Source organism: Taeniopygia guttata, chromosome 1A (genome assembly GCF_048771995.1).
Source record: "Taeniopygia guttata chromosome 1A, bTaeGut7.mat, whole genome shotgun sequence".
NCBI classification, from domain to species: Eukaryota; Metazoa; Chordata; class Aves; order Passeriformes; family Estrildidae; genus Taeniopygia; species Taeniopygia guttata.
This window is the reverse complement of record NC_133025.1, coordinates 25503908-25527502: the sequence shown is the minus strand read 5'-3', so window position 1 is coordinate 25527502 and position 23595 is coordinate 25503908. Positions and strand designations below refer to the sequence as shown.

Genomic DNA, 23595 nt, shown 5'->3' with positions numbered 1-23595 from the left:
CCTTAAAACACAGAAATTATGTATAAAACCAGACACAAATGTCAGGAATTGACCACAGGACACGTAAAAGCATTGTTCCCTCTGCTCTGACATACTGGGATGTTCCTTCATGGAAGTATCATTATGAGGGGTCCAGAGTTGGCCCAAAGGACACTTGTCAGGAGAGCGTTGTGAACCAGCTGTGAACCAGACCTTGGGCTAGCCTTGGGGTGGTTTCTACCTTGTGGTGTTGATACAAGCACTAAGCCTTATTGTGCACTTCTCACAAGGCTAATGTGTGATTAGGGCTGGCAGAAGTTCCCAGCACAGCAAGTCTGGTTTTGGGAACGAAGGTTCTGCACAGAGGAAGTCCTGGCTGTCTCCCTCTTCCTTAAGCTCCCACTACTGCAGTTCCGTTCCACCTTCCCTACCACTTCAGTCAGTGGAAGAGCACCGGTTAAATCAAACAGCACTGTCTTATTTGGAAAGAGTATAGGAACTAAAACCCCAACATAAATTCAAACCCACAGTATTAACTTAGTTCTGGCATCCAAGTATTGTAAGAGACATTACAGGTAAAATACAGATTTGATTCTGTAAGAATTTAAAAAGTCCAAATAATTTATAGTAAATATGGGGAGGAAAATAATTGAGAATTAGATTTTTGCATGCAACACTGTTTTGCTAACAGAAAGAACATAGTTAAAAACAGTAGGAAAACAGAAGTGACTATTCCTGTGTCTCTCTTTATATACGATTAAAGTATAAGTTAGCAACTGCCACTTTATAATTAACATATTACATGTCTATACTTAATCAAAACAGTATAGAGAGGATAAATTCTATACATTTTTTCTTTAACATATTACTGATTCTACCTTACAAAACATACTTCATTTCACCAGTTGTGAAACAGAAGCATGAACCAGTAGCAGGGGAAAGGAATTACAGCCCTAATATGCAACTTGAAGAATAGCCCAACCACTTGCAGAAAAGTTTGTACCAGCTATTTTAATTGCTGGATTCTTGCCTAAGTTATCCACTTCTGCTTCATGAACCACCGGTTCCATTTTTGATTTAATAATTGCATGTAGAAAAAGAACCATTAAATAAATTGTATGAAAACCTTGCTTTTGTTTTGCTTTTAAATTTTTGTTGACTTACAAAGGAAGTGGATGCAAATTATTTTAACTGTACAGCTACCTTAGTCTAGAACAAAGATCCCATTGATGTCAACTCAGTTTATATCCTACAGAGATCAGAACTGATACACAGTGCATAGAGGGTTTATAGAACCTCACACTACCTTTCAAATTATTGTCATGCATAAAATTATGATCCAAACTAATCTGTCTGCAGAAAATCCCCGGCTGATATCTACAAACACTTTACTGAAAACAAGTCTCAGTCTAATTTTTCATTTACAAAAAAAGTAAAATAGAAGAAAATTACAGTGGGCAGTCTTGACTCAAGTAAGCATACATAGAAAGTCAGAATTAGCCAGCTATATTCTAAATTACCAAAAATTAAGGTGTACTCTCACCTGCTTTGTGTTGTCTTTAAGCAGCCTTTAAGACTCCTATCTGTAACCTCTTTCTGGGCTTTATTATCCACCTTGGGCACAGTTTCTTTCTTGTGACAAATCAGTGTGTAATTTTTGTCATCATTGTTTGCCCAGAAGATACCAACTGATGTCTCGTAGCGTATACAGAATTCCACCTTAATTCCATCTTTCTGGAAAGGAGGCACCAAAGAAATCTTAAAGCAAAACTGATCTGTTTCACTACCACAAGAATTAGGCATGAACTCTGCGAGGATGTCATAGTAACTGAGCCAGTTATTCAATGTCATGCGAACATACACCTGTTTTTCAAAGGATACATTGAGGACTCGTACAATGCCGTTCATACAGGTAATCCCAGGCAGGAGCAGGACTGACTCCAACACCACTTTCTGCTTTCGCACTTTTTGTAAAAGTTCTTCTTGAGAAGCAGGTAATGTAAACTGCTGGGAGAAAAAATACTCATCCTGAGGGAAAACTTCATCTTCTATATAATTTTCTTGTCCTGTATTAGGAAATTCCCAGATATCAAACTCTTTAACAGACACAAGATCAAACCCAAATGCATCAGCAAATGAAACTTTTCTTGAGATATTGGTGGGAGTCTCTGCCTCCTCTTCCTCTGAAGCTGAAGAATTCCGTCTTCGAGGACATGGGGAGAAACGAAGTTTAATGTCGATATTAACATCTTCGTCGTCTGAAGTGGAATCATTTCCAGTGGGGACTCGTAGTAAGTTAGCCTTGTTAACCTGACTAGGTCCTTCAAAAGACTCCATTGGGCTCTCTGATATAAACTGAAAGAGAGCTGTACAACTAGTAGCAGCTGCTATTTGAGATACTATGATTTAAAACAAGGATTAATGTTACAGTTGACATTGCAAAAGGGAGTTGGGTCTATTAATAGATGCTATGGTGTGCAAGCTATGTTGGCCTTTCTCCATCTGGCAGTATTAGATGTTACAATTTTGGTGATACATTTGAAATATTGTATTCCCTATTTTTATGTGGCTCTATGTGCTAAGAAGAAGAACAGCAGAAACTGTCTTCTTTGCATAGTTAAATTGTACATAGCTATTTTAAGACGATTAAATTATGTTGTACAAAAAAATCATCATTTTGATATAAGGAGCTATTCTCTGATTAGGATGTATACTTCAGAATAAAAAGTTTCTATATTGATAAAATATTCCTATATATATTTTCAGGGCCATTTTTGCAGTATTTTCAGATATAAAATGCAATGTCACATTCTGCCCCAACTTTATACCATGCTGACCCAGTGAGCCAGATATGAGGACTATGCCAGCTTCTAGCTAAGAAGTGGCCATCACCACTTCAAACCAGGAATGCAATAAAACATGAAAGTGAGTACACTGAAAATGAACTTGTAATGTCCCATTGTAAATATGGCTGAGCTCACCATTAATTAGATTATGAAATTATCTTGTGTAAACTGCATTTAGCATCATCCAGGCAAATGGGGAGAAAAGCAAGTGAAAGAATTAATTTTAGCAGCCAGCCCTGAAACAAAAACCTGTTTCACACAGCCACAAACAGGAGGAAGAAAGAACTAAACGTAAAGGGTGATCAATCTTTGTGCAGGACATCTTCCCATTATATGAAACAGCGTCTTCTTAACCAACTTATTCAGATAGCATTTGACTTTCATTTCATGGCACTCCATGCATAGAAAGATTCAGTCTTTATAGAACAAAGATCTTGATCTCAAAATGTCACTTTTTTTCCATCACAACATTTAATATTTCCTATTTCCCTTGCCTATATCAAAGGGTAAGCCAACGCCATAATCTAATAGTACAGTACAAGTTAAGATACATAGTGAGACGATCTTGAAATTAATCATGCCAGAGACTGACAGCATTAGTAGCATCATCACAGATTTCAGTACAGTTTAGAAACATAATTCTTCATTTAGGACACTGAATCCTTCCCCCTGTCATAGATTCACTGGTAACTTTAAAGCTCATCTTGTTATGTCTATTTCCAGACAATAAGGTAAATGGCATCTTATCACAAATCATCTTTTCTGATGCAGCATCCCCTCCATCCCATGAGAACATCTCCATGTCTTACTAATGCTCCATCAAAACCCTTCAATAGCCATCCCACCTGCTACTGCAAAAACATTCCTAATTCTTTGAGACAAAGGAATATCAGAAGAGATTTTAAAAATAGCTTTTACCATAAACTACATAACTCCTACACTCCAGGAATGTTATTGACTTTGAGCTAGTGCTTTACAATGCTATATTTTTTAACAAAAAGAAAACTTGTGGAAACTGGTTTTGCCTCTAGACTGCATGAAAATAGGTTAAAAACTGGTTAAAGAGAGTTTTGATTTACTGATTAATGTTGTTGCAATTTTTCTATTCTTAATGATTGCTGAAACCAAACAGTGATTTGTCTTGGCCCAGTCCAACACTAATTCAGTTAGGGAGAACCTTTCCATAGACTTCAGCAGCTATTAGACTAGATATTATGCCCAAGTTAATAAAAAAATCAATGCATTCCATCATGCTGTGACAAGGACTGCTTAGGAAGGAAGGAAGGATAGGTTGCAGAATGTTCTGAAAACAAAGACATATTAAAAGACATATTTGTGTTTAAATCAATTACTTAATGTCAGTGACATTAATTAGTGGATATTATTCTGTACCTCTCTATCCAGCTTGCCATTCACTTAGTTCAAATCTTTTACTTCTGTCCTGGGTGTAAATAAATATGGGATATGGGAAGAAAAGGTGAGAACAGGTGTAGTTATTAGTTTAAGTGCTATCACTGATCGACAAAGTCTCCAGTCTCGTGCCATTATCTAGTTAGACAAAGAGCATGTACTTAGTAAGGGCAGTCAAAATAGGAAACAGAAAAATGGTGTATAAGAAATAATATGAAAGAGGGAAAAGATTCCGTCTGTGTACAATAAAGAAATACCAATGGTTATAAGGAGGGAGACCAACAAGCACAACTGGGCATAGAGGGAGACCACACTCTAGTTGCGAATAATGTCCTATCTACAAGCTTCATCTTCTTCAGTGCAGAATGGAGAGATTTATGTCTGTTCTCCATTTAATTTAGTTCTTGTCTGAACAGTTTGCACAGAGTTAAACTTTTCATAGAAGTTCACATATTTTTATCCAAAAGATACAGACAGAATTACACCAAATCAAGCACACATATACATATAAGGATTGCATTAACACCGTGAAAACAAGATAATTAAAATAATATAATTTCTTCTCTGCATCTTTTAAAATGATGTCCTAAAATACCTAAATCAGACAACAGTTTAGCTATTTCCTTTCAAAGTATAACAACAGCAGGTAATTTTAGAACATTTTAATGTTCTAAAATTTTAATGACTTTAATGACTTCTTTACTGAAGCCTCATTCCTCTGAACACATCAAAACCAAATGTTGAATCAAGACAAATAGTTTCCAGGTGTCCTTAAACACTGTTTAAGTAACAGCAGAAACAACAGATAGAATTAAAAATGTGTAGAAAATAAAGACAGCTCTATATGGGTTATCTTCTCTATTGAACGGCATAGTAAACATTAGAGGGGAAAAACATTACAGAATTAGCAGGCTTTGGACCTAATTAAACACACAACAGAGCAACAAAAACTACAGTCAAATATTTTTTTCATATCTATTATTAGCACTGACCAGTTGTTCTTTCTTTGCCTTAACTGGAAGAAAAGAGGCTATACCTTTGCAACAAGCAGACAACAATTATGTCTTAAGCATGGACTAAAGATGAGCAGTATAAAATCTGGTTCCACTTGGCTTCCTAACAGTGGATTCCCCAGTGCCCTAGAAAACTGCACCTATTTAGCAAATAGTATGAGATATATTACCTTCTGCACTGCTATTAAATAAATCTATTAGGATAAGGCATAAATACATTTTCTCCTTACAGAGAACACTGTTCTAGCTGACTGTTGAATGGTCAAAAGAGCTAAACCAGAGGTAGAAGAAATATTTTAAAGGTTATATACTTTAGAAAGAAACACTGATGGCATATTTTGAGAGGTATTTTGAAACAACAATTAATTCTTTAATTCTACATTAAAGTATGCAGAGCTAAGAAGAAAAGACAGTATTACACTAAGGCAACATTTTCTTTCTAAATTCCATGTGACTATAGTTAAATTTTAGTAATAAAGGCTGAGTGAGGACAAAGGCTGCACTCGATTGTTTTCTGCTCTTCATTACAGATTGTAAGCACTGTCAGACTTTTTAACAAAACTTTGTCTGATGACTGCAACTGGTCTACTCTGTGACCCAAAACATAAACTAAACCACTCCCAAAAACATGTGCTTGTTTTCACAGTACAAAGCTGAAAAATTACAGGCTTTGTAAATATATGCATAGAAAAAGAAACACTAGAATTATTGTAAGGGGATAGTCTGGATTCATACAATAAATACTAAGACATTTAAAAACATCTCTTTAACCTAAATTAAGGGCAGAGGAAAAAACCAGTGAAAATTCAGAACAGATTACATTATTGGAACCGAATTTCCAAATTCTCTTTTATCCTCATTCATCTTTTCAACAATACATCATTTATTGACAGATTTACAGGATAAACTGTTTAACTAGTCTGGCTGATAAAGCCAGCCTCTTATTTTTGTGGTTCTTTGTGGGAAATCTCAGATTTCTAACCATGCAGTGTTTTAGCAGCTTTGAAGAGAATGTGGCGACAAAAATGATGCTTTAGTAAAGTGTATGCAGACATTAAAAGAGGACTCTTCTTCCCAGGGTTTGAAAAAGTCTGCATAATAAGAATATACTGTATGCTTTCCCTGTCTCTTATTCTTCTCTTCAGATAAAACTAGATGAAGGTTGTTCATCTAATGTTAGAGCTCTGCAAACATTTCAAGTGGCAAGAAGGTTCCCTCAAAGAATAAGGATGAAACAGGGAACTTGTCTTATTTTTTTAGATGGCATCTTGTTTTGGGCAAAGGGAGGAATTTTAATCTTTAATGATAAGACTCAGAGGAAAATAAAAGCTAACTTCAGAAATAGTGTGCAGAAAGAAAAAACAAGTAAGACACCCAGGATTTTGGGATTAATATTTTCCTTGGTGGCATATTGGAAAACCAAAAACTGTGATCTGGGAGATGCAGCCCTTCCAAGGGGTTTTTTGCTCACCCTTTTGTCTTTCATTCCCTGTAGGATCTTCCTTCAGTCACTGAAAGAGCTGTTCATCTGTTCAGATATGGAACCCTTTAAACACAATTTTTCTTCTTTTATAGGATTTGAGTTCAAGTATCATGTATTTGACTTTTGGGCATTTACCGCCTTTAAATTTCTAATTCTTCAGACTGACTCCTTTTAATAACTTCAATTTCCTCAGTTTCTGAAAGCCTCTCCATAAAATTGAAAACTCTAATAAAGATTGTTTCTTTATTATTAATTTAATTTAGATATTTGTAGGCACTCAAAATTTGGGTTCTGTGCCTTGTCCTTCTTTAGAGTCCTTCAATTTACAAAGTTACTACTAAAATAGCAGAACATGTAATTGATTCTGTGTTTCTTTCTTGGAGCTATGGGGAAGGGAGCACACAGTCCTTGTCGCAGTAGGCAGCATTCATTCTCCAGTGTACAACTGCAGTGTTTCACAAAAATGCAACTTTCAGTAGAAATAACCTAATATAGAGAATCTGGTATTCTGAATTAAAATCAAGTTTTTATATTATTATTGTAGGAACCCCTTTAGGTATAACCTGCTGAAACAGCAGAAAAAGTTGAAACAGCAGAAATGGCATGATTGTAATAAATAGTCTAATGTGCCAGATCACACATTTCAGAGATAATCTCAATAATTTCTGCTATGACTTGGCAACCATTCAGCTGTAAATAAGAGAGAAGAAGAAAAAAAAAGGATAAATTAGTCATCAGAAGGTTATGAAAAACTACCAGTAACAGAAAGATGGCAATTTTAGAATGTTTCAGGGATAAAATTTTTAGTAGGGATAGAGCAGGTCAAATGAATGCCTTCAAAAGAAATGATTACTGAGACCGAAGACCAAGAAAAAAACTTGTTAAATAGCTCATCATGTCATCACTAGGATTTTTGAACAGTCAAGGCTGTTAAAATACCAGGTACATCCCATTCACAATGATTACTGGAAAAGTGTTCTATTAAATCTTGGAAGCAAGCAGGTGGCAATTCTGCCCTGGTACAGAAATATTAGATAACCCATGTAACCTGTAGTTGCATTATGAGTCTTACTTTCTAATCTAAGGATATCAGGCTGCCAACTAAAACATGGGTTGGTCAATTTGAAACCCTGGGACAAGGCTTACAAGGGCCCTATCAAGATGATCAGTCAAGATGATCACTTCAAGATCAGGAGGAAAGGGATCATTTTAATAGATACCTAATGCCCCTCTCTCTTTGACAGAACTAGCTGAAAGGAGAAACCAAGGCTTATTTTCAGAACCCAAAAGATCCTGAACAACAGCATCAACTTCAGCCTTATAAAGTTAAATCTCTGATGCCATTGTTGATACCTCAAAACACAGACCTCATTTGCTAATACATATTTTGGAAGTCAAAAGTGACCCAAAAGAAGATATATCCTCTTTCAAAGCTTCCACCACATTGTTTCATTCTGCTTCAGAACATATTTCAACATACTTAATAATCTTCCTAGACTAATCATAGAATCCTGGAAATGTTTGGGGTTCCAACCCCACTGTCATGGGTGGGGACACCATCCACTAGACCACGGTGCTCAGAATCCAGGCTAACCTGGCCTTGAAATTTTAAGGGGAGGGAGTATCCACAACTTCTTTGGACAACCTTTTCCAAGATGAGATGATTGTCTTTTCCTTAACCACAGGAGGCTGAGGGCCGTGTCAAAGCTCAAGTGACAGTTTGTGCTTTGGGAGTGACAGAGCACAAAACTCTCTGATTCTGAGCAGTAATTGCTCCCTCAAGCTGTTTCTTGGGTTGGCAGAACTGGTCACTCACATATGCAGCATGAAAGCTAGTTGCTGTCAGAGAGTTAATAAGAAAAAAAGGAGAGAAACTTGTGTTTGGGTTTTTTTTTTTTTCTTTAATTCAGTTTCACCAAGAATAGCTACACTGCAGCTATAAAATTTGATAGGTAGTTTCCTTTCACACAGTACTTTCTAACAGCAGGTAAAACAAATGTTTATTGTACTAAATACAACATGTTTGACTAAGTGTAGAACACAGGAACCAACACGTTGTTTTCAGTTTGTTCTGCATATCACTGGAAAGTCTGATCCTTTCGCAACTCTATCTAGGCACCATAAATTTCCCATTAATCATTATGTTTCAATGGGGAACACTGAAGGGTGTTTTCTCAGATTATAATGAAGTGAGAGGCTAACGTCATGATCTGTTTATCTTCGTACTTAAGATAGTATAATTATTTTGGTTTTTTTTTTTTTTCATTCAGCTAGGACTAGCACGTTGACTTTTGTAAACATAGGCAGTTCAGTTTTCGTTGTTAAGAATGTTGACTTAACAGAGTATAAAATAGAAATCTGGGTATGTGAGAGCAGCACATTTGCAATCCAACTTTCTTTTCTCCTGCTGGTTATATTCAGTGGACCAATTATTCAACTGGCTACTTGCAGTAAAATATCAGAACGCTTAAAATAAATGCTGGGCTTCAGGCTGCTATAATGAGTGAAGACTCTTCTGAAAACAATGGAGGAAGTCTAGACATCTGTACAGTAGGAGAAGAAGAAGGAAAATTGGCTCAAGGGATTCCACCCCGAATTCCCAGCTTTCACATACATGCCAAAAAGGGTCTTCCTGTGACTGTGGATGAAGGAAGATTTCTGGATAAACCACCTCTGTCATACATAGCTTTGATTGCAAAGGCGATACTTTCTTCCCCCACAAATAAACTGAATTTAGCTGCTATCTACAAATATATTGAAGATAATTTTCCTTTTTACAGGAACAAAGGTCGAGGTTGGAGGAACAGTGTAAGGCACAACCTTTCACTAAATGATTGTTTCATCAAGGTGGGAAGATGTGAGGATGGCAAAGGAAACTACTGGAGTATTCACCCATCAAACTTAAATGACTTTGTTAACGGGGACTTCCGGCAACATCGAAGGTCACGAAAGCGAGGGCACCAAAAGGAGGTAGAGCACTGTCTTGCTGTGAATTATTTCACACCATGGGGACACTATCCTTCTTACCCAGCACCAAATTTGCTTTACCAAACACATTTTTTTCTGGAGCCACTGTGGAAACTTCCGTATGCTGACAGACTGCAGTTTGTGCATGAATACCAAAAGTGGAATGTAAACAGTCATGGGGAAATCATAGGGAAGTTTTCACCTCAATTACAGACTGATAAACCCCACAGCACTTCTGGGGACTGGTTTTATGGATCTCCTGCCACTTCAGTTATGCAGCAGAATATTTTCCTACATATTCTGTCAGATTTCCCTAACTCCCTTTTATTCTTTTCTCAAAAACAGCACCAAAGTGAAGCATTCAGACACATCTGTAAGTACTAGAAAGTATTTGAAGTGCTTGAATAACTTCACAGGCAGCTTGGGACTCTGTCAAGATATATGTTGCACAATTTTTAACTTTTGTATATGTTTCAAGACAGCAGAAAAGCTTGCTTACTTATATAGGCCCTTGATTAGCCATGATTATTACCTAAGTATATTTGCTTTGAAACCAAAACAATGAATTTTTAATAATTCTACTAGTCAATAGCCATGCATAGATTACTTCAGTATAAAAACAAATCCATTCACACTGACTGCCCAGTGAAATGATTTTTAAATTGTTCTGTATCAATCATATTACTGTATACTACTGCTCTATTGGATTCAAATTAATACACATGTATGTGTATTTATAAGTATATATTCAAATATGTAAAACCATATATTTACTTTTACATTGTATTGAAAAGGAAGGATTAATAAATTTTTCCTTTGTCATTTGAGAATGTCTTTGAAATTGTACTTGTCACCTTTCATACCGCTGGCAACACTGAATTGTTCTTCTACTCATTTAATATTATACATTGGTTAGTACTCACTCAACACTATTAATTCTGATGCATTGTATTGATCAAAAAAAATCTCTGTACATTTATATACCCTTAACTGTTAAGTTGTATACTTGTTCCTGTTTGAATAATTGTGCAGATTAATAAATATTCCAAGTGAAATAGGATTGCAATATTTTCTAAAATATGTTTTTAAGTTCAAATCTGCTTTTTAAATGCATGGCCACATATTAATTAACCTACTTAAATGACTGCTTAAAGGCAACATGTCTAATCAAGAGTTTACCCATTTGCTGGGTATAGTCCATTCAAGAAATTTTCATTTTTCAGATGTTTTCACCTATTTCTTAGGCTTATATCTATATTTTTTTTGTTTACATAGTCACACTTATGTACATAGCTGCAGAGTACATGATGTTATAAAGTGCCCTCTTAAATACGTTTTTTAAATCTATGTATCTATCCAGAAACCTCAGGGTAGCAGAAACTTATGAAGTTTCACACAGGGAAGTGTAACAAGAATTATCGTGAAAAAACCCAGGTATGCTAAGTTATAAAACTAGAAGAACTTCCTTTGACACACTAGCTTACAGAAAATGCAGATGAAGGCACTGCAGTGCTTCAGTCACGAAATGCTCTTGCAGTTCCTGAGAACTGGATGAAGGTGGGGAAGGTGGGATGAAGGTGTGTTGGGAAGACTGGCTAGAGGAAACAGAGATAACTGGAGTTGGGACACAGAGCTCAGACGCGTTGATCTAGGAGCTGTGAGAAGCCCAAGGAACACAGATTGTGAGTGCCAGGCAATTATAACCATATGAGAATGAAAGCTAAGGAGGAGAGTCAGGGTAGGTTTCATGAGTAGTAGGTGGGAAAAGTTTAAGTATTGGATAAGTAGTTCTTTAGCTGTCAGCAAATTACTTTAAAATTACACTAAAGAGCAAGTTACTCCTGTTTGCTCTTACTGGGCTTACTTGGCAAAAGCTTGTGAAGTACACCTGAGGATATTCCCAGAATAACACAATGTCATTTAACTTCATCTTCCCTGCTAAGTAAGAGTTGGAAAAGGATATTATAGTGTACAACATGACATACTGCTTGAGCTGTTGTGACCTATTACTTACCAGGTTTTCCTTTGTTCTCAAAGTAACCATTTTAGTTTGCTCAGGAAAAAGAATTTTATTTTACCGGATTACCGGTGATGGTGGAAATGTGGCATGTACCAGTCCTTACATGCACTTCCAGATCTTTATTCCAGTTTCCATGTGGGAATGAAATAATAGTAAGTCATATGAAGGAGACATTCTTCTGCTCAGATGCACTTTGAAATAGTTTTCATACTACTAGTGATACACATACCATAGATTGAGAACTCCCATCTTAGATATTTCCACTATGATTATGTAGCTGTCCATATGCTTTCTTATGTTTTTTGTTTTAACTTTTTGTTTGTTTGTACAACAACTGCATGCCACATTGGAGGAGGATTCTTTTCAAATAATAAGCAATTATTTATTTTGTCCTAATCATTTGGTGGGTATCCATTGCTTTCTAACTGTGCATAGTTCAAACACTGCTCTGAAGACAAAATTACCCAAACACTATTATATTATTATCCTTTGAAGCCATAATATAATTTATTTTCAAAATAACCTGAGAGATGAGGAACATCTTGCAGCACAGACCTAGAAGTCTGAGGTCAGCTGTACACATTCACTTTGGACCTCAGGTTTGCGACATCACTGTGGAGCACTTTTTGTTCTCAAAGCCCAGCAGCTGAGCTCCCATTGCCCTGGCTTTCCACTCGCAGTGTTCAGAATCTTCCCAAGACACAAAGCAACATGGAAACAAGTGACTATCTTGATAAGTTTGATTTCAACAACTTGTCCTGCAGCAGAAGAAAGAGGCAAATCCATATCTCCAAGGCAAGCTGCAACTGCAATAAAATAGAAAACACTATTTACTCCTGTAAACCCCAATAGAATTTGAAGATACTTTACAAACAATACCCACAATTTCCCCAGTGCACTATTTTAATTAATACAGAAAAAAGGTCCACCTTGGATATGAAATATGGCAAAACACCAGATTTTTTTCATACAACTACAGGCAATATTTTAATGCCTTCAACTGAGGTAAGGGCTAAGTTATGAATACACTATTTAGACAAGATGCCGTTTTCCCATGCCCTAGTGTCTGAAAGCTTGACGTTGCAATCTTAATAATGTTTGTTTTTTTGGTTTTTTTTAATTTCAGCTGAAGGAGTAGGGTTAGTATGTCATTTTGTGATGAAAATGTCGAAGTACTAATTTGAAAACAACTTGAAGTAAAAATTTCAAATTAATAAGAAAAAAAAAATCAAGATATGCATTTTACCTGAATTCTAAACCCCCAAATACACTTAGCATAGAAAAATAAATAATTTTCTGATCTTGAAATATAATCCTCCAATTAGAGAGGACATTGGATTTCTGATACAGGAAATTACCATTTAATGAGAAGACAGAAATGTTCTTGAAAATTAAACAGATTAATTACATGCTTGTACAGGAATTTATGAGGCAGTACTTATGGTGTAAGAGACCCCCTAAGAAGAAAACCCAACAGTTACAGATGCTGAATTACAGAAAATCCAACAAGAACACAATATCTAAAAAATGCATGTTGACAACTTCAGCATTTTCCAGCTAAAATGTATTACTAGGTTTGATAAAAAAAAAATCAGGAAGACAGAATTTTAGCATTTTGACTATAATCCTCTGTTATACCCATAAATAAGACAGAGGTCATCTTTTTACAGCAGATCTACTTTAGGAGTCCACAGATGCAATGCCAGTGTATGCTATAAATAGCTGGGATGGAGGTAAAATATGCTCACACAAATAAAAACTGTCAATTGCTTTCATCTTCTTTTTGCACTAAATAAAATTTTGAATATTTGCTAACACTTTCAATAAACTATGTCTTAATGAGGAGCACTAAGAGAACTTGGCCTGAACATGCAAACCTTTAACTCATGTAACAATATAGAGGTAACAATTTTAAGCCAAAGTTACTATACTAACTTTGCAGTGGTTGATCTTGACCAGATTATACAAATATTTATTCTAAAACTTAAGTTTTAAGATAGCTCTGCCTGATAAGCACAGAATGTTAGTATACAGTTACATTTCTGATACATTTGCTGCCCAGCAGGACTGCTGACTCTGACACTTTTCCTCTTTCATATTGAAAATAGCCACTGTCCAGGGGCACAAATGAAAGCTTTGTAGAAAGGCAGGCCTGCAAGCCCTCTAACCACTCACTTATGCACACTTACTTATGATCATCCATCACTTATCCATGTCTTGTACCCCCTGAACAGGCTACAGAAGATGACCTTTGGAGGCAGCAGAACAGAAATGCCTCATCCAGCATGCTGAGGCTCATGTACATAGATACGTAAAGAATTTGTCAGGTTTGGCCTGTAGTGACACCATGAGGGGAAGAAAAAGAAAAAAAGGGAATCACTCCAAGTTTCTTTGAGATATGGTGTAATTGGAAATAAGATTATGAAAATGAAAATGTCCCAATCACACTGAACCAATTTGGGATCAATAAAGGACACAGATATGGTTGATTGATTTAAGTGTGCCCTCCTGTAGCTAATTCCTTTAATTTCTGGGAAGTGTAATTTTAATTAGGATCTTTCTAGGTTGGTATAATCTGATATTTGTATGTTAAAAATATGAAAAAAAAAAGTTAAAAGTGTTCCTATTACACAGGAAATAGCAATAATCACTTACAAATTTAATTCTTTCTGTGTAAGGGGCAGTGTCATGCCAAATGGATCATGCAGACACAAGTCAAACTACACCACTTTTGTACCACAGACCAAGTTTTGAATCTTTTCTCCAATACCGACTCCCAGCCAGGTGCATCCCATCATGTGCGAAACGTCCTGGGAGAGGCTACTGAAATGGTTGAAAGCCACCAGAGAAGTCACAGACCACCCTGTCCCTGTGATATGTCGGCATAGATTATGTGACTAAATAAAGTTCGAGGTCAGACTCTCCTGAGACCTTTAAAACTCTTTTAGTCTGTATTTACACAGACTAAAATGTCCTAAATGTTTAATAGGACATTACATATGATTTCCCTGAACGACTTCTCTGTGTCTTATCTGTTCCCAGTAGAACCGAGGATCTGGTCATCAGCATAAATTATGTCAGCCTTTCATTCTCCTCATCCTCCTTCAGCATTTACTCTGTCTTGCCGCTTCTGTGCTCCTTTGTTGTCTTTCATTCCAATCTGAATTTCCCACTTCAAGTTTTCCTGTGGCTCTACCGTGTTACCATCTTATGTATGGCACAGATAAGTCAGAGAAGAAGAACCCTGGGTCCCAGTATTCCCAGTTCATCACAGAAAAAAATGATGCTTATGTCAACATACTGGAATAAGACTTTAACTCCTGAAAGAACCATATAGAAAGAAGCTATAGCTACTGATACTGATTCTATCAAAAGCCATGAAAAAAAAAAACTAATTTCATTGGAAGCAACAGACCATAAAGTAAGTAAAACTGAGGCTTGCAGACTTTATTTCTATCATAAGACCATACTGCACTAATTTTCCTGTGTACCTGATAGATTTCTTAGCTCAACTATAGTAAATATGACTCAGTAATAGTTTCTAAAAAAAGTCATGAGAGTGTTTTTACAGAAAACATATGTCCACAGAATTTGGTAATCCAGAAGAATTTACAGTGTTAACTAAGCAATGTTGCGCATGAACCGAACTAAGTATATTTCAGTACAAGAACAATTTTAAGCAGCTCAATAGTAGGCTGTTGAGATTGTTTATCTAATACAGAAATGTTTTCAGACATTTGAAGTATGTGTGTTTGGGTGTGCACACAAGCACTTGTGCATATTTATGAGCGCTCAAAATCTCGTCTTTAAATGATATAACTTTGCAACAACTTGAAAAATCTATATACGAAGTACAGTGGGTGTAAAAACCACATCAATGATGCTCCAGTATTAATAGCTAGTGTGTTGGTTGCCTTCACTCCTCCTCATATTCATGACAGAAAAGCTAGATATGTACAGATGATTATCCCATCATCTTAGTAGTACTAACTCAAAGACGAGATTAAAAACTGTAATTCTGTTTAATCTGCATAGCCTGTGACACATTCAAAGAAAAAAGGCAATGAGAATACAACTCATGAAGCAGAAGTAGAGATAATGTCATAAAGGATACTCCATCTGTTAAAACTTCTAGATGTACATCTGATTGCTGCAGATGAAGAAATCATTGTTTAAAACATCAAGCACTAGGTTCACAGACAATTCTGAAATGCAAAGCAACAAATTAAAGAGCACACAGTAACAGTCAGAATCAATCAGGACAAAATTTATGTCATGCTTGAAAGCCTTACTAGAATTCATACAGCAATGCTTCAGTTAGTAGATCTTTTGTTAATTGAGATACAACAATACATACCAAAATTTAGTGAGAAATGGCAGATGTGCTACTAGCTGATAATTACTTTGCAAATCTGAATCAAATAATAGCTTTCTAACAATTAGAGTAATCATAGTAATTTTAAGGGTGGAGAGAACAAGGATGATATCAAGTTTGCTATATAAAAAACTGGAATTAATACTTGAATAATCTCCATCATTAATCAAGAAATAAATCCATCTTGCAAGTGGATTTCTTGAGAGCAGTTAATAACTGCCATCACACTTTCCTGAGCCTGCAATCCAAATATAGATAGAAGAATGACTGATATTAGTTGTCTGAAAGTGACAATTCCCTTCTGAATATCACCAGAGCACGTGACCTGTATAATATGAAGTTTTGGAGTTAAATGATCTTATAAGGAAATAATTCAGCAGCCAGATTGATGACTACTGTGCATCACAAGCATAGGGACATTAGGACTTTGGTTGTTGTACTTTAAGCTAAGATGAAAAATTAGTGCTATCCTTTGGTGTGTATATATTTAAACTAAAAATCAAAATCTGTTTTCCAACAATTTCAAAGCATTTAACTGTATTCCTATTATATCCAAAAGATTTAAACCTCAGTTTAAGGAATATGCACCAACCAACAGGTCATGGGATATTTCCCAGGCATGCTGATTTTCCTGCAGAAGCTGGTCCCTCTGCAAAGCTCTGGAATGCACAGTCAGTGAAAGCTAAAGTGGATATTTTATGTTCCCATAGTCCAGTAGCTCAGGGCAGCTTCCTGCAAGGAGGGCTGTCTGAAGGTGCAGTCCCTGCTGCAGCACATCCTTCTCTATTCACTCCAAATACATGATATGTCAGGGAGCAGATAAGAGATCTTCCTCTGCCTCTCAAATGGGTTTCATAAACACACGCACAAAGACAGACTCTTACTCCTTTCTTCAATTTTCTCACGTCTTTGTTTCAGAGTATAATGAAGTTCAGGACAATCTTTTGGTCCTCTAGGCACCTGACTTCTGAATGTTGGAGTGTTAGTAGCACTGTAGCTTGTTAAAAAAATAATCTAAACAACAGGAAAAAAAAAAAAGCCAACAAAAAAACCCACTTTCATCATAACTCTGAGAATACAACCTGGAATTTCATTTGTCAAATTCATATTTTGGTTTATATTTTTCCTTAATAGCGTGATTCTTAACTTATGCAAGTCAACTTTACTTTTCGTGCCAAGGTAAATGACTGTGAAAGGCAGCAAAAAGCAGGCACAAAAGCTTTCTTAAAACCCAGCATCAGTGTGCAATCTGACAAACTCCACAGAGACCAATGACAGTTTGTACATTTGGGATATCAAACATTTCAAATAATTAGTACGGGGAATGAATGTGAAGGCACAGTCCTGTTTCAGCGACCAGAAGACATCTATTCATATAGAATGAGAACAGATGAATTAAACTCTGCTGGAAAAAAACCCAAGGTGCTCGCAAAACCTTTGGAATTAATAAAGTAATCTATTAGCAAACAAAAGCAGAGGCAAGTTTCCAGCATCCAGCATGTCAGTGGATTGTTTCCTAGAATGGCAGTTTGATGTATGCACGTGAAAAGCAGCTAGAATAGCTAATTTTTCTAACTGCACTTCAACAGAACACTGTCACTTGAAAGACCAAAGAAGAAACATGGCCTAACATGGCCAGTGGATGTTACTGTGAATTTATGCTGTGATTTAAACAGTACCCTCCAAGAAACAAATATTGAAAAAAGAAACAAATATTGAAAAGAGAAACAAAATTTTAATTCTAATGGAAAGCAGAATTTTTTTAAGTACCTTTTTTCCAGAAAACTATTACAGCAACTACACTGAAAACAAAACTACCCTTTTGTCTGCAGAATGGTAAACTTCTCTGTAGTATCTTAACAAAATACTTAAGACTTTTCCACATTAGTAATTGACTCTTCCAGGCAAATTACCTATGTACACCTATAGTGAAATAATGGCTTCCAGGATTTACTGAGGAGTGCAAGCCAGTATGACAAAAATAAGTCCCTGTGTGCCTATATGAATGAAGACAACAGCCTTAAATATACTTTTATGAATTTTTATGTTCTGTGACTTACAAGAGAGACAGACTAAATGCAGGGTTTTCTGTACCTGCTATGTCAAACTGCCTATTTTCTTAACTAAGTGGCAGAAATTTCTCCAACATACCCAATATACCTGGCTTTTTGTCAAATATTTCATTTTATAAGTGAAACAAACCATCTCCATGTTCCTAAAAGTGTCAATATCATATTTTTGAATAAAATTAGAATTCAAAATGTGTTAGCCTCAGTTCAGTGTGGATCATCTAACAGTTGTTTATTATCCCAGCCTCTTAGAGTTATTTCAGATCGGGTCAGAATCTTTTAATAGCATCAAATGACACTGATTCATTGCAGGAGTCAAAAGGACACATGTTACAAGGGAAAGAGAAGTAAGAACAGCTTGAGTATTGAAGGCTGATAACAAAAGAAATGGTCCCAAATTTGTAGAATGGGAGCCAGTGAGGGTCAAGATTAATGTGACTTTCCAGGGATGTTGAAGAGATGGAGAAGACAACAGCAGCATGTAGGTACATGTTCCTCACTACAGTTTTCCTCTATTTCCTCTCAACATCTGACTAGAATCTTCCTGGCCTTTTGTGGCATTTTCCTGTGTCATGGCAGGACTCTGGTCCTACATCCTTTCTCTGGCGGCTACCTGCCCAGAAAGAGGACCTGAGAGGGGGAAGAGCCCTTTCCCTTTTTTTCTGTGTCCTCTGAATTGCTGTCTTTGATAATTCTCTTTACTTTGGACTTCAATTTGGAAGGCTCCATAAGCTTCTACTGTTTGTTGTTTTTTAATATTTTGCAGTTTGCACACCAGTGTAAGGGGAATTGTGGGAACCAAAGGACTTCTGAAAAGCAAGGTTTTATACAGACGAAGTGACCACACTGAGTATGTGGAAGGGACAGGGCCACTTGTTCAATGGGGAGAAGCCAGACAATGGGGCAAAGAGGGATAGGCTCTGGCATAAAGTCTGTTCGTTCCTGAATCAGAGATATTGCTCACTCTGGCTTATCAGAGACTCCACCTGCCTCTCAAAAACCTGGTTCAGTCAGGAGAAAATGTAAAAAAAGAAAAGTGGCAGTGACCTGGCCCAAGCAGGGGCTGAGCTACTGCATTCTCACAAAGTTTCATCACTGCTTTGGATCTGTCACGTTAATGGTGTGAGTGAGTGAACTGGGAGCAGTGTTCAGAACTCAGAAAATGTACAGTCTCACAAAATGGTGATCTGCTACTCTAAAGGAAAAGCTATATATTAGATAACGTCACAGCCTGTCAGACCTGTGACCTTTAATTAAAGCATGTACAATCATGCTTTTCAGTCCTCTCAGCAGCGACACTCAGCTCAAAATGAGATATTTTCAGAGGCAGAAGGTTGGCTGGCAATGAGTCTTGAAGGGGGGAAGCTAGGTTAATGTTTCTGAGGTTCTGGATGTGTCTAGTGAATTAGCAGCATCCTGGTGTCCCAAGTTTTGCCTTATATCAGTCTTCATAGAGGCAAGTGACACAAGACTGACACAAGAGACTGAGATGGAAGATGAAACCCTTTTGTGCATTGACTGTGTCTGAAACAAGATACTGGGCTATGCTGGCAGTTTGTGTCAACAACAGTCTAACTCAGAGGTTACTCTGTGAGTACGTCACAGAGGAGGGTATACTTTACACTAGACCAGGTTGCTCAAAGCCCTATCCAGCCTGATCTTGAATGCATCTAGGGATGGGGAATTCACAACTTCTCTGGGCAGCCTGGTCCTGTGTCTCACCACCCTCATAGTAAAGAATTTCTTCCTAATATCGAATCTAAACCTACCCTCTTTTAGTTTAAACTGAACACCTTGGCCTGTCACTACATGCCTTTGTAAATAGTTCTCCAGCTCTCTTGCAAGTCTGTGTAAACAGATGCAAATCATACTGCAGGGGGGAACTGCATATGCAGTATAATAGACTCATCCTTTCCCCAGCTTTTCATAGCATCGGTGCTTCCATTCCTTCAAACATTGGTCCCTTGCTTAGAACTGTCAATAAGGGTTGTTTTTGTTGCAAATTGTAGTGGTGGGTTTCTTTGGTGACACAGTTATGAAGCTATGGAAATAACTGCAATTCCCATTTCACTGGAAGTTCACTGATAGGGTGCCAGGGTGTGATTATAACCTGCATGAGAGGCACTTCGTCCCATTACCACCCTGAAACCATGTAGTCACTGGATTTAGCTTTTTTTCATATATCTGCCACAAGAATGAGTTTGCCAAAAAAAAAAAAAAAAAAATCAGTCTTACACTAAAGGTTAATACTGTTATACGAGAATTGAATAAGGACTTTACCAAAAATCAGAGCATCACCAGCACCTTTAGCAAAAGCTATGTGTCTTCCTGCAAAATGTAGTATGTCCTAAAATTCTTTCCTGATGCTCCTGTTTATCAATGAGTTAAGTACATGGTGGTTTAGGGACACAATTTCTTCATATTTATCTGCTATTTTTGTCATTTGCATGTTTAAATCCATATGCAACGCACTGTTAATTTACCCCATAGTGTTCCCATGGAACATCATTTGTATGCACATAAAATATCAATGTAATATCTAGAGATGAAATTCAATGGAAACAGTTTACTGTGAAAACCAGTCTTTGTTCCCTCATTTTTCTACTTCACTGACTGTTGCTTTTTCCAAGTACTCCTAGAGATCCCTTGTGCAACCCCTCATTATGCTGCATTATTACTTAATTTGGGAAATAAACTAAAAGCATTTATTTATACAATCTAATTTCCCATAATCTTTGGGATGATGTAAAGACAGTTTTTCAGAAGAGAAAATGTTAATCAATTTTATTTCAAAACCACATTGAAATTCCACATAAATTGGTGCCAGAGTGCAAACGTTTCTCAACTGGGAATGGTGAAGGGAGGAAAGAGAACGATATGCCAATTCTCAATTTAATAGAAAGGATGTGAGATCCGTTTTATTTGAATCAAATACTATTTAGCAACTTAAGCATCCGGAGCAGATCTGATAACTTGGGTAAAATGTATTGATTTCTCTATTGATTTTTCTAATATACCTTCTTTGTGAGGGAGTCATAACTGAAAGTAGCAAGTGACTCAGCTAATGCCAACTCTAAGTAGTGTGCAGATGTTCAGATATGCAAGATGGGTTATCATTAAATTCCAGAATGTGGCAGGTCCTAATCTTCCACTTGGAGGCAATACATGGTATCGGTTCTTTCTCTTTTGGCTTGCAGTGTTTGAACTTTTTTCTGATATGAAACTTATGCATTTTTCCATTTCTATGAAAAAGCGGCTTTGTTCATAAATTAGATATATATGGATTTGATAGTATATGGCCTTTATACTACTATACATTGACTTTAACCTTAGGATCAAGCATGTAAAGCCTTTTTCTGCAGTCCTAAAGCTGATTCATTAGTTGAAATAATACACAGGACCACATAAAATACCTGCAGGTTTCTGAACAATTTATTTCCAAGAAGAGCTCTAAAACTCTGCAATGTTTGTCACTTTCAATGAGCAATTTTGTACAAGCAAAGGATAGCAGGAATTTCTTGCACTCTTGAAAACACTAGAATTTCTGCCATTGCCTTCAACGGGATCTGAATTTCCTGGGTGCAGAGGAAATTTATCACTGAACTCACAGAAGTTTTATTTTCATAGAATCATAGAATATGCTGAGTTGGAAGGGATACATCAGGATTGAGTCCAACTCCTGCCCCTGTGTAGGGCACCCCAAGAGTCACACCAAGTGCCTGAGAGCATTGCTCAAATGCTCAAGCGGTATTTTTACTGTTGGTTCTAGCACTGCAGTGTTCTTTCCTAAATTCAGAGCATAGATTTAGAGCACAGCCACAAAATACACCTTAGAAGTAGAAAAATTACAAGAAGAAAAAAAAAAAAAAAAAAGAAGAAGAAAAAAAGCCTAGAAAACCCCAGTACAGGCAACCTTAAATTACACTTAACATTGTATATATTTGCACACAGGGAGTAATGCTTGAAATATAATTCCAGCAGTAGGAACTTAGACTTTAAGTTTCAACTCTAAAGGTCCAAGAATAGAGACTGCAATGAAGACTATTTTGAGCCCTCTGGTTCTTTAACCAGCTGTCCTCAGGATTTTCTGCATGCCCTAACTGTGAAGAGGAGGTTGATACTACTCCTCAGATGGTAGTTGCCACAAAGGAAAGGGAAAAGCTGGACCAAAAAGGTAAAGCTGGACCAAAAAGGCTGCACTATGAAATTTTGCTACTCTTGTTGCAGATGCCTCATAAAATAACAGGTCACCCTTCCAGCAAGCATTTTGCTTACTCCTAGCTTCTCTGATAGACTTTATTCAGACCCTGTTTACTCCAATAAACAGAATGGAAAGAAACTGCCCAAATTATACCACGTTATGTCCAAGGCTTACGGATGAAACACCCAATAAGGTGGCACAGACCTGATTCACATCAAGACTCTTCCAATTCCAGAAGCAGAAATTTACCTTGAGATTTTTTCTCTAGATTTGTAACATTTTAGACGCAATTCCTGATCTCTGGCACAATGTTAAAAGAAATGTTGCACCCAATGGCTCTAAAAGATATGTCCTGAGAATACAGAGTTTGGGGGAGGAAAAAACCCAAACAAACCAAAGAAGCTGAGTCGGCCTGCTGCACTCCAGGCACCACGGGCTGCCCCGAACCTCCCCCACGCCAAGCTGCCTCTGTCCGGGGGTTCCCTGCGCAGGGAGCGGCGCATCCCGGGGCTGCGCGGGGACCACCCTGCGGCACAGCCGCCAGCCCGCCAGCAGCACCCGTCCGCTGCAGGGGATGTGCTGATCTGCGCAAAACAGACAACAGCAACAGCTCAACCCCAAACCCAAACAAAACAAAACCAAATAAGAGTCCTTCTGTTCCGCGCTGTCGAATCGCGGAACGTTCCCCAGCATGCCCCGCACAGGCCCAAGCCGCGTACCTTCCCTCTGCGCTGGCAGGGCGCGGAGCGCTGAACGCGGGGCAGGGCCGGGGCGGCTCTCGCCCTCCCGCCCGCCGCCGGCCACGCGGGGGCACCAGAGCGCCGCGCTGCCCGCGCTGCCCGCGCTGAGGGCCCGGCGGAGCGGGGCCCGGGGCAGCGCTGAGGGCCCGGCAGAGAGGGGCCCGGGGCAGCGCTGAGGGCCCGGCGGAGCGGGGCCCGGCGGAGCGGGTCGCATTCCCGCTCCACCCTAACCCGAACCCCTCAGCAGGTCATTGAGCTTACGGAGTAAACCGGGCGGGTTTACTGCGCCTGCCCTGCGAATGGAGCGTTTCCCGGCGCCAGGGTGCGGGTGTGTGTGTTGGCAGTTTCTCTAGCACCTTTCACAGCTCTTTGCCTTTGCACTACTTGTTCTTGGCGCATGAGAACAGGACAGCAATTCATCTTCCTTCACCAAAAGGGCCACTGGACACGCTCCTCTGAGTGCTGCTCCATAGTGCCAGTGCCAGTAGAGTT

The 23595-nt window shown here is 37.8% G+C and overlaps 1 protein-coding gene and 1 long non-coding RNA gene across 3 annotated transcripts in view; both read right to left on the bottom strand.

The window, feature by feature from the left end:
* PPP1R3A (protein phosphatase 1 regulatory subunit 3A) overlaps positions 1 to 2373 on the bottom strand; it is a 33781-nt gene extending 31408 nt beyond the window's left edge. For both annotated transcript variants that reach the window (XM_072921743.1, XM_002192775.5), the window contains exon 1: positions 1523 to 2373. In XM_072921743.1, coding sequence (XP_072777844.1) covers positions 1523 to 2316 — 794 coding nt within the window. In that variant the 5' untranslated portion in view covers positions 2317 to 2373. The remainder of the gene's footprint in view (positions 1 to 1522) is intronic.
* Positions 2374 to 11755: 9382 nt separating this feature from the next.
* LOC140681693 (uncharacterized) lies at positions 11756 to 23201 on the bottom strand. The gene is made up of 2 exons (XR_012052758.1): positions 23083 to 23201; positions 11756 to 12524 (listed from the first exon to the last, which is right to left on the bottom strand). It is a non-coding gene; the product is annotated as an uncharacterized lncRNA (long non-coding RNA).
* Between the last annotated feature and the right edge of the window lie 394 nt (positions 23202 to 23595).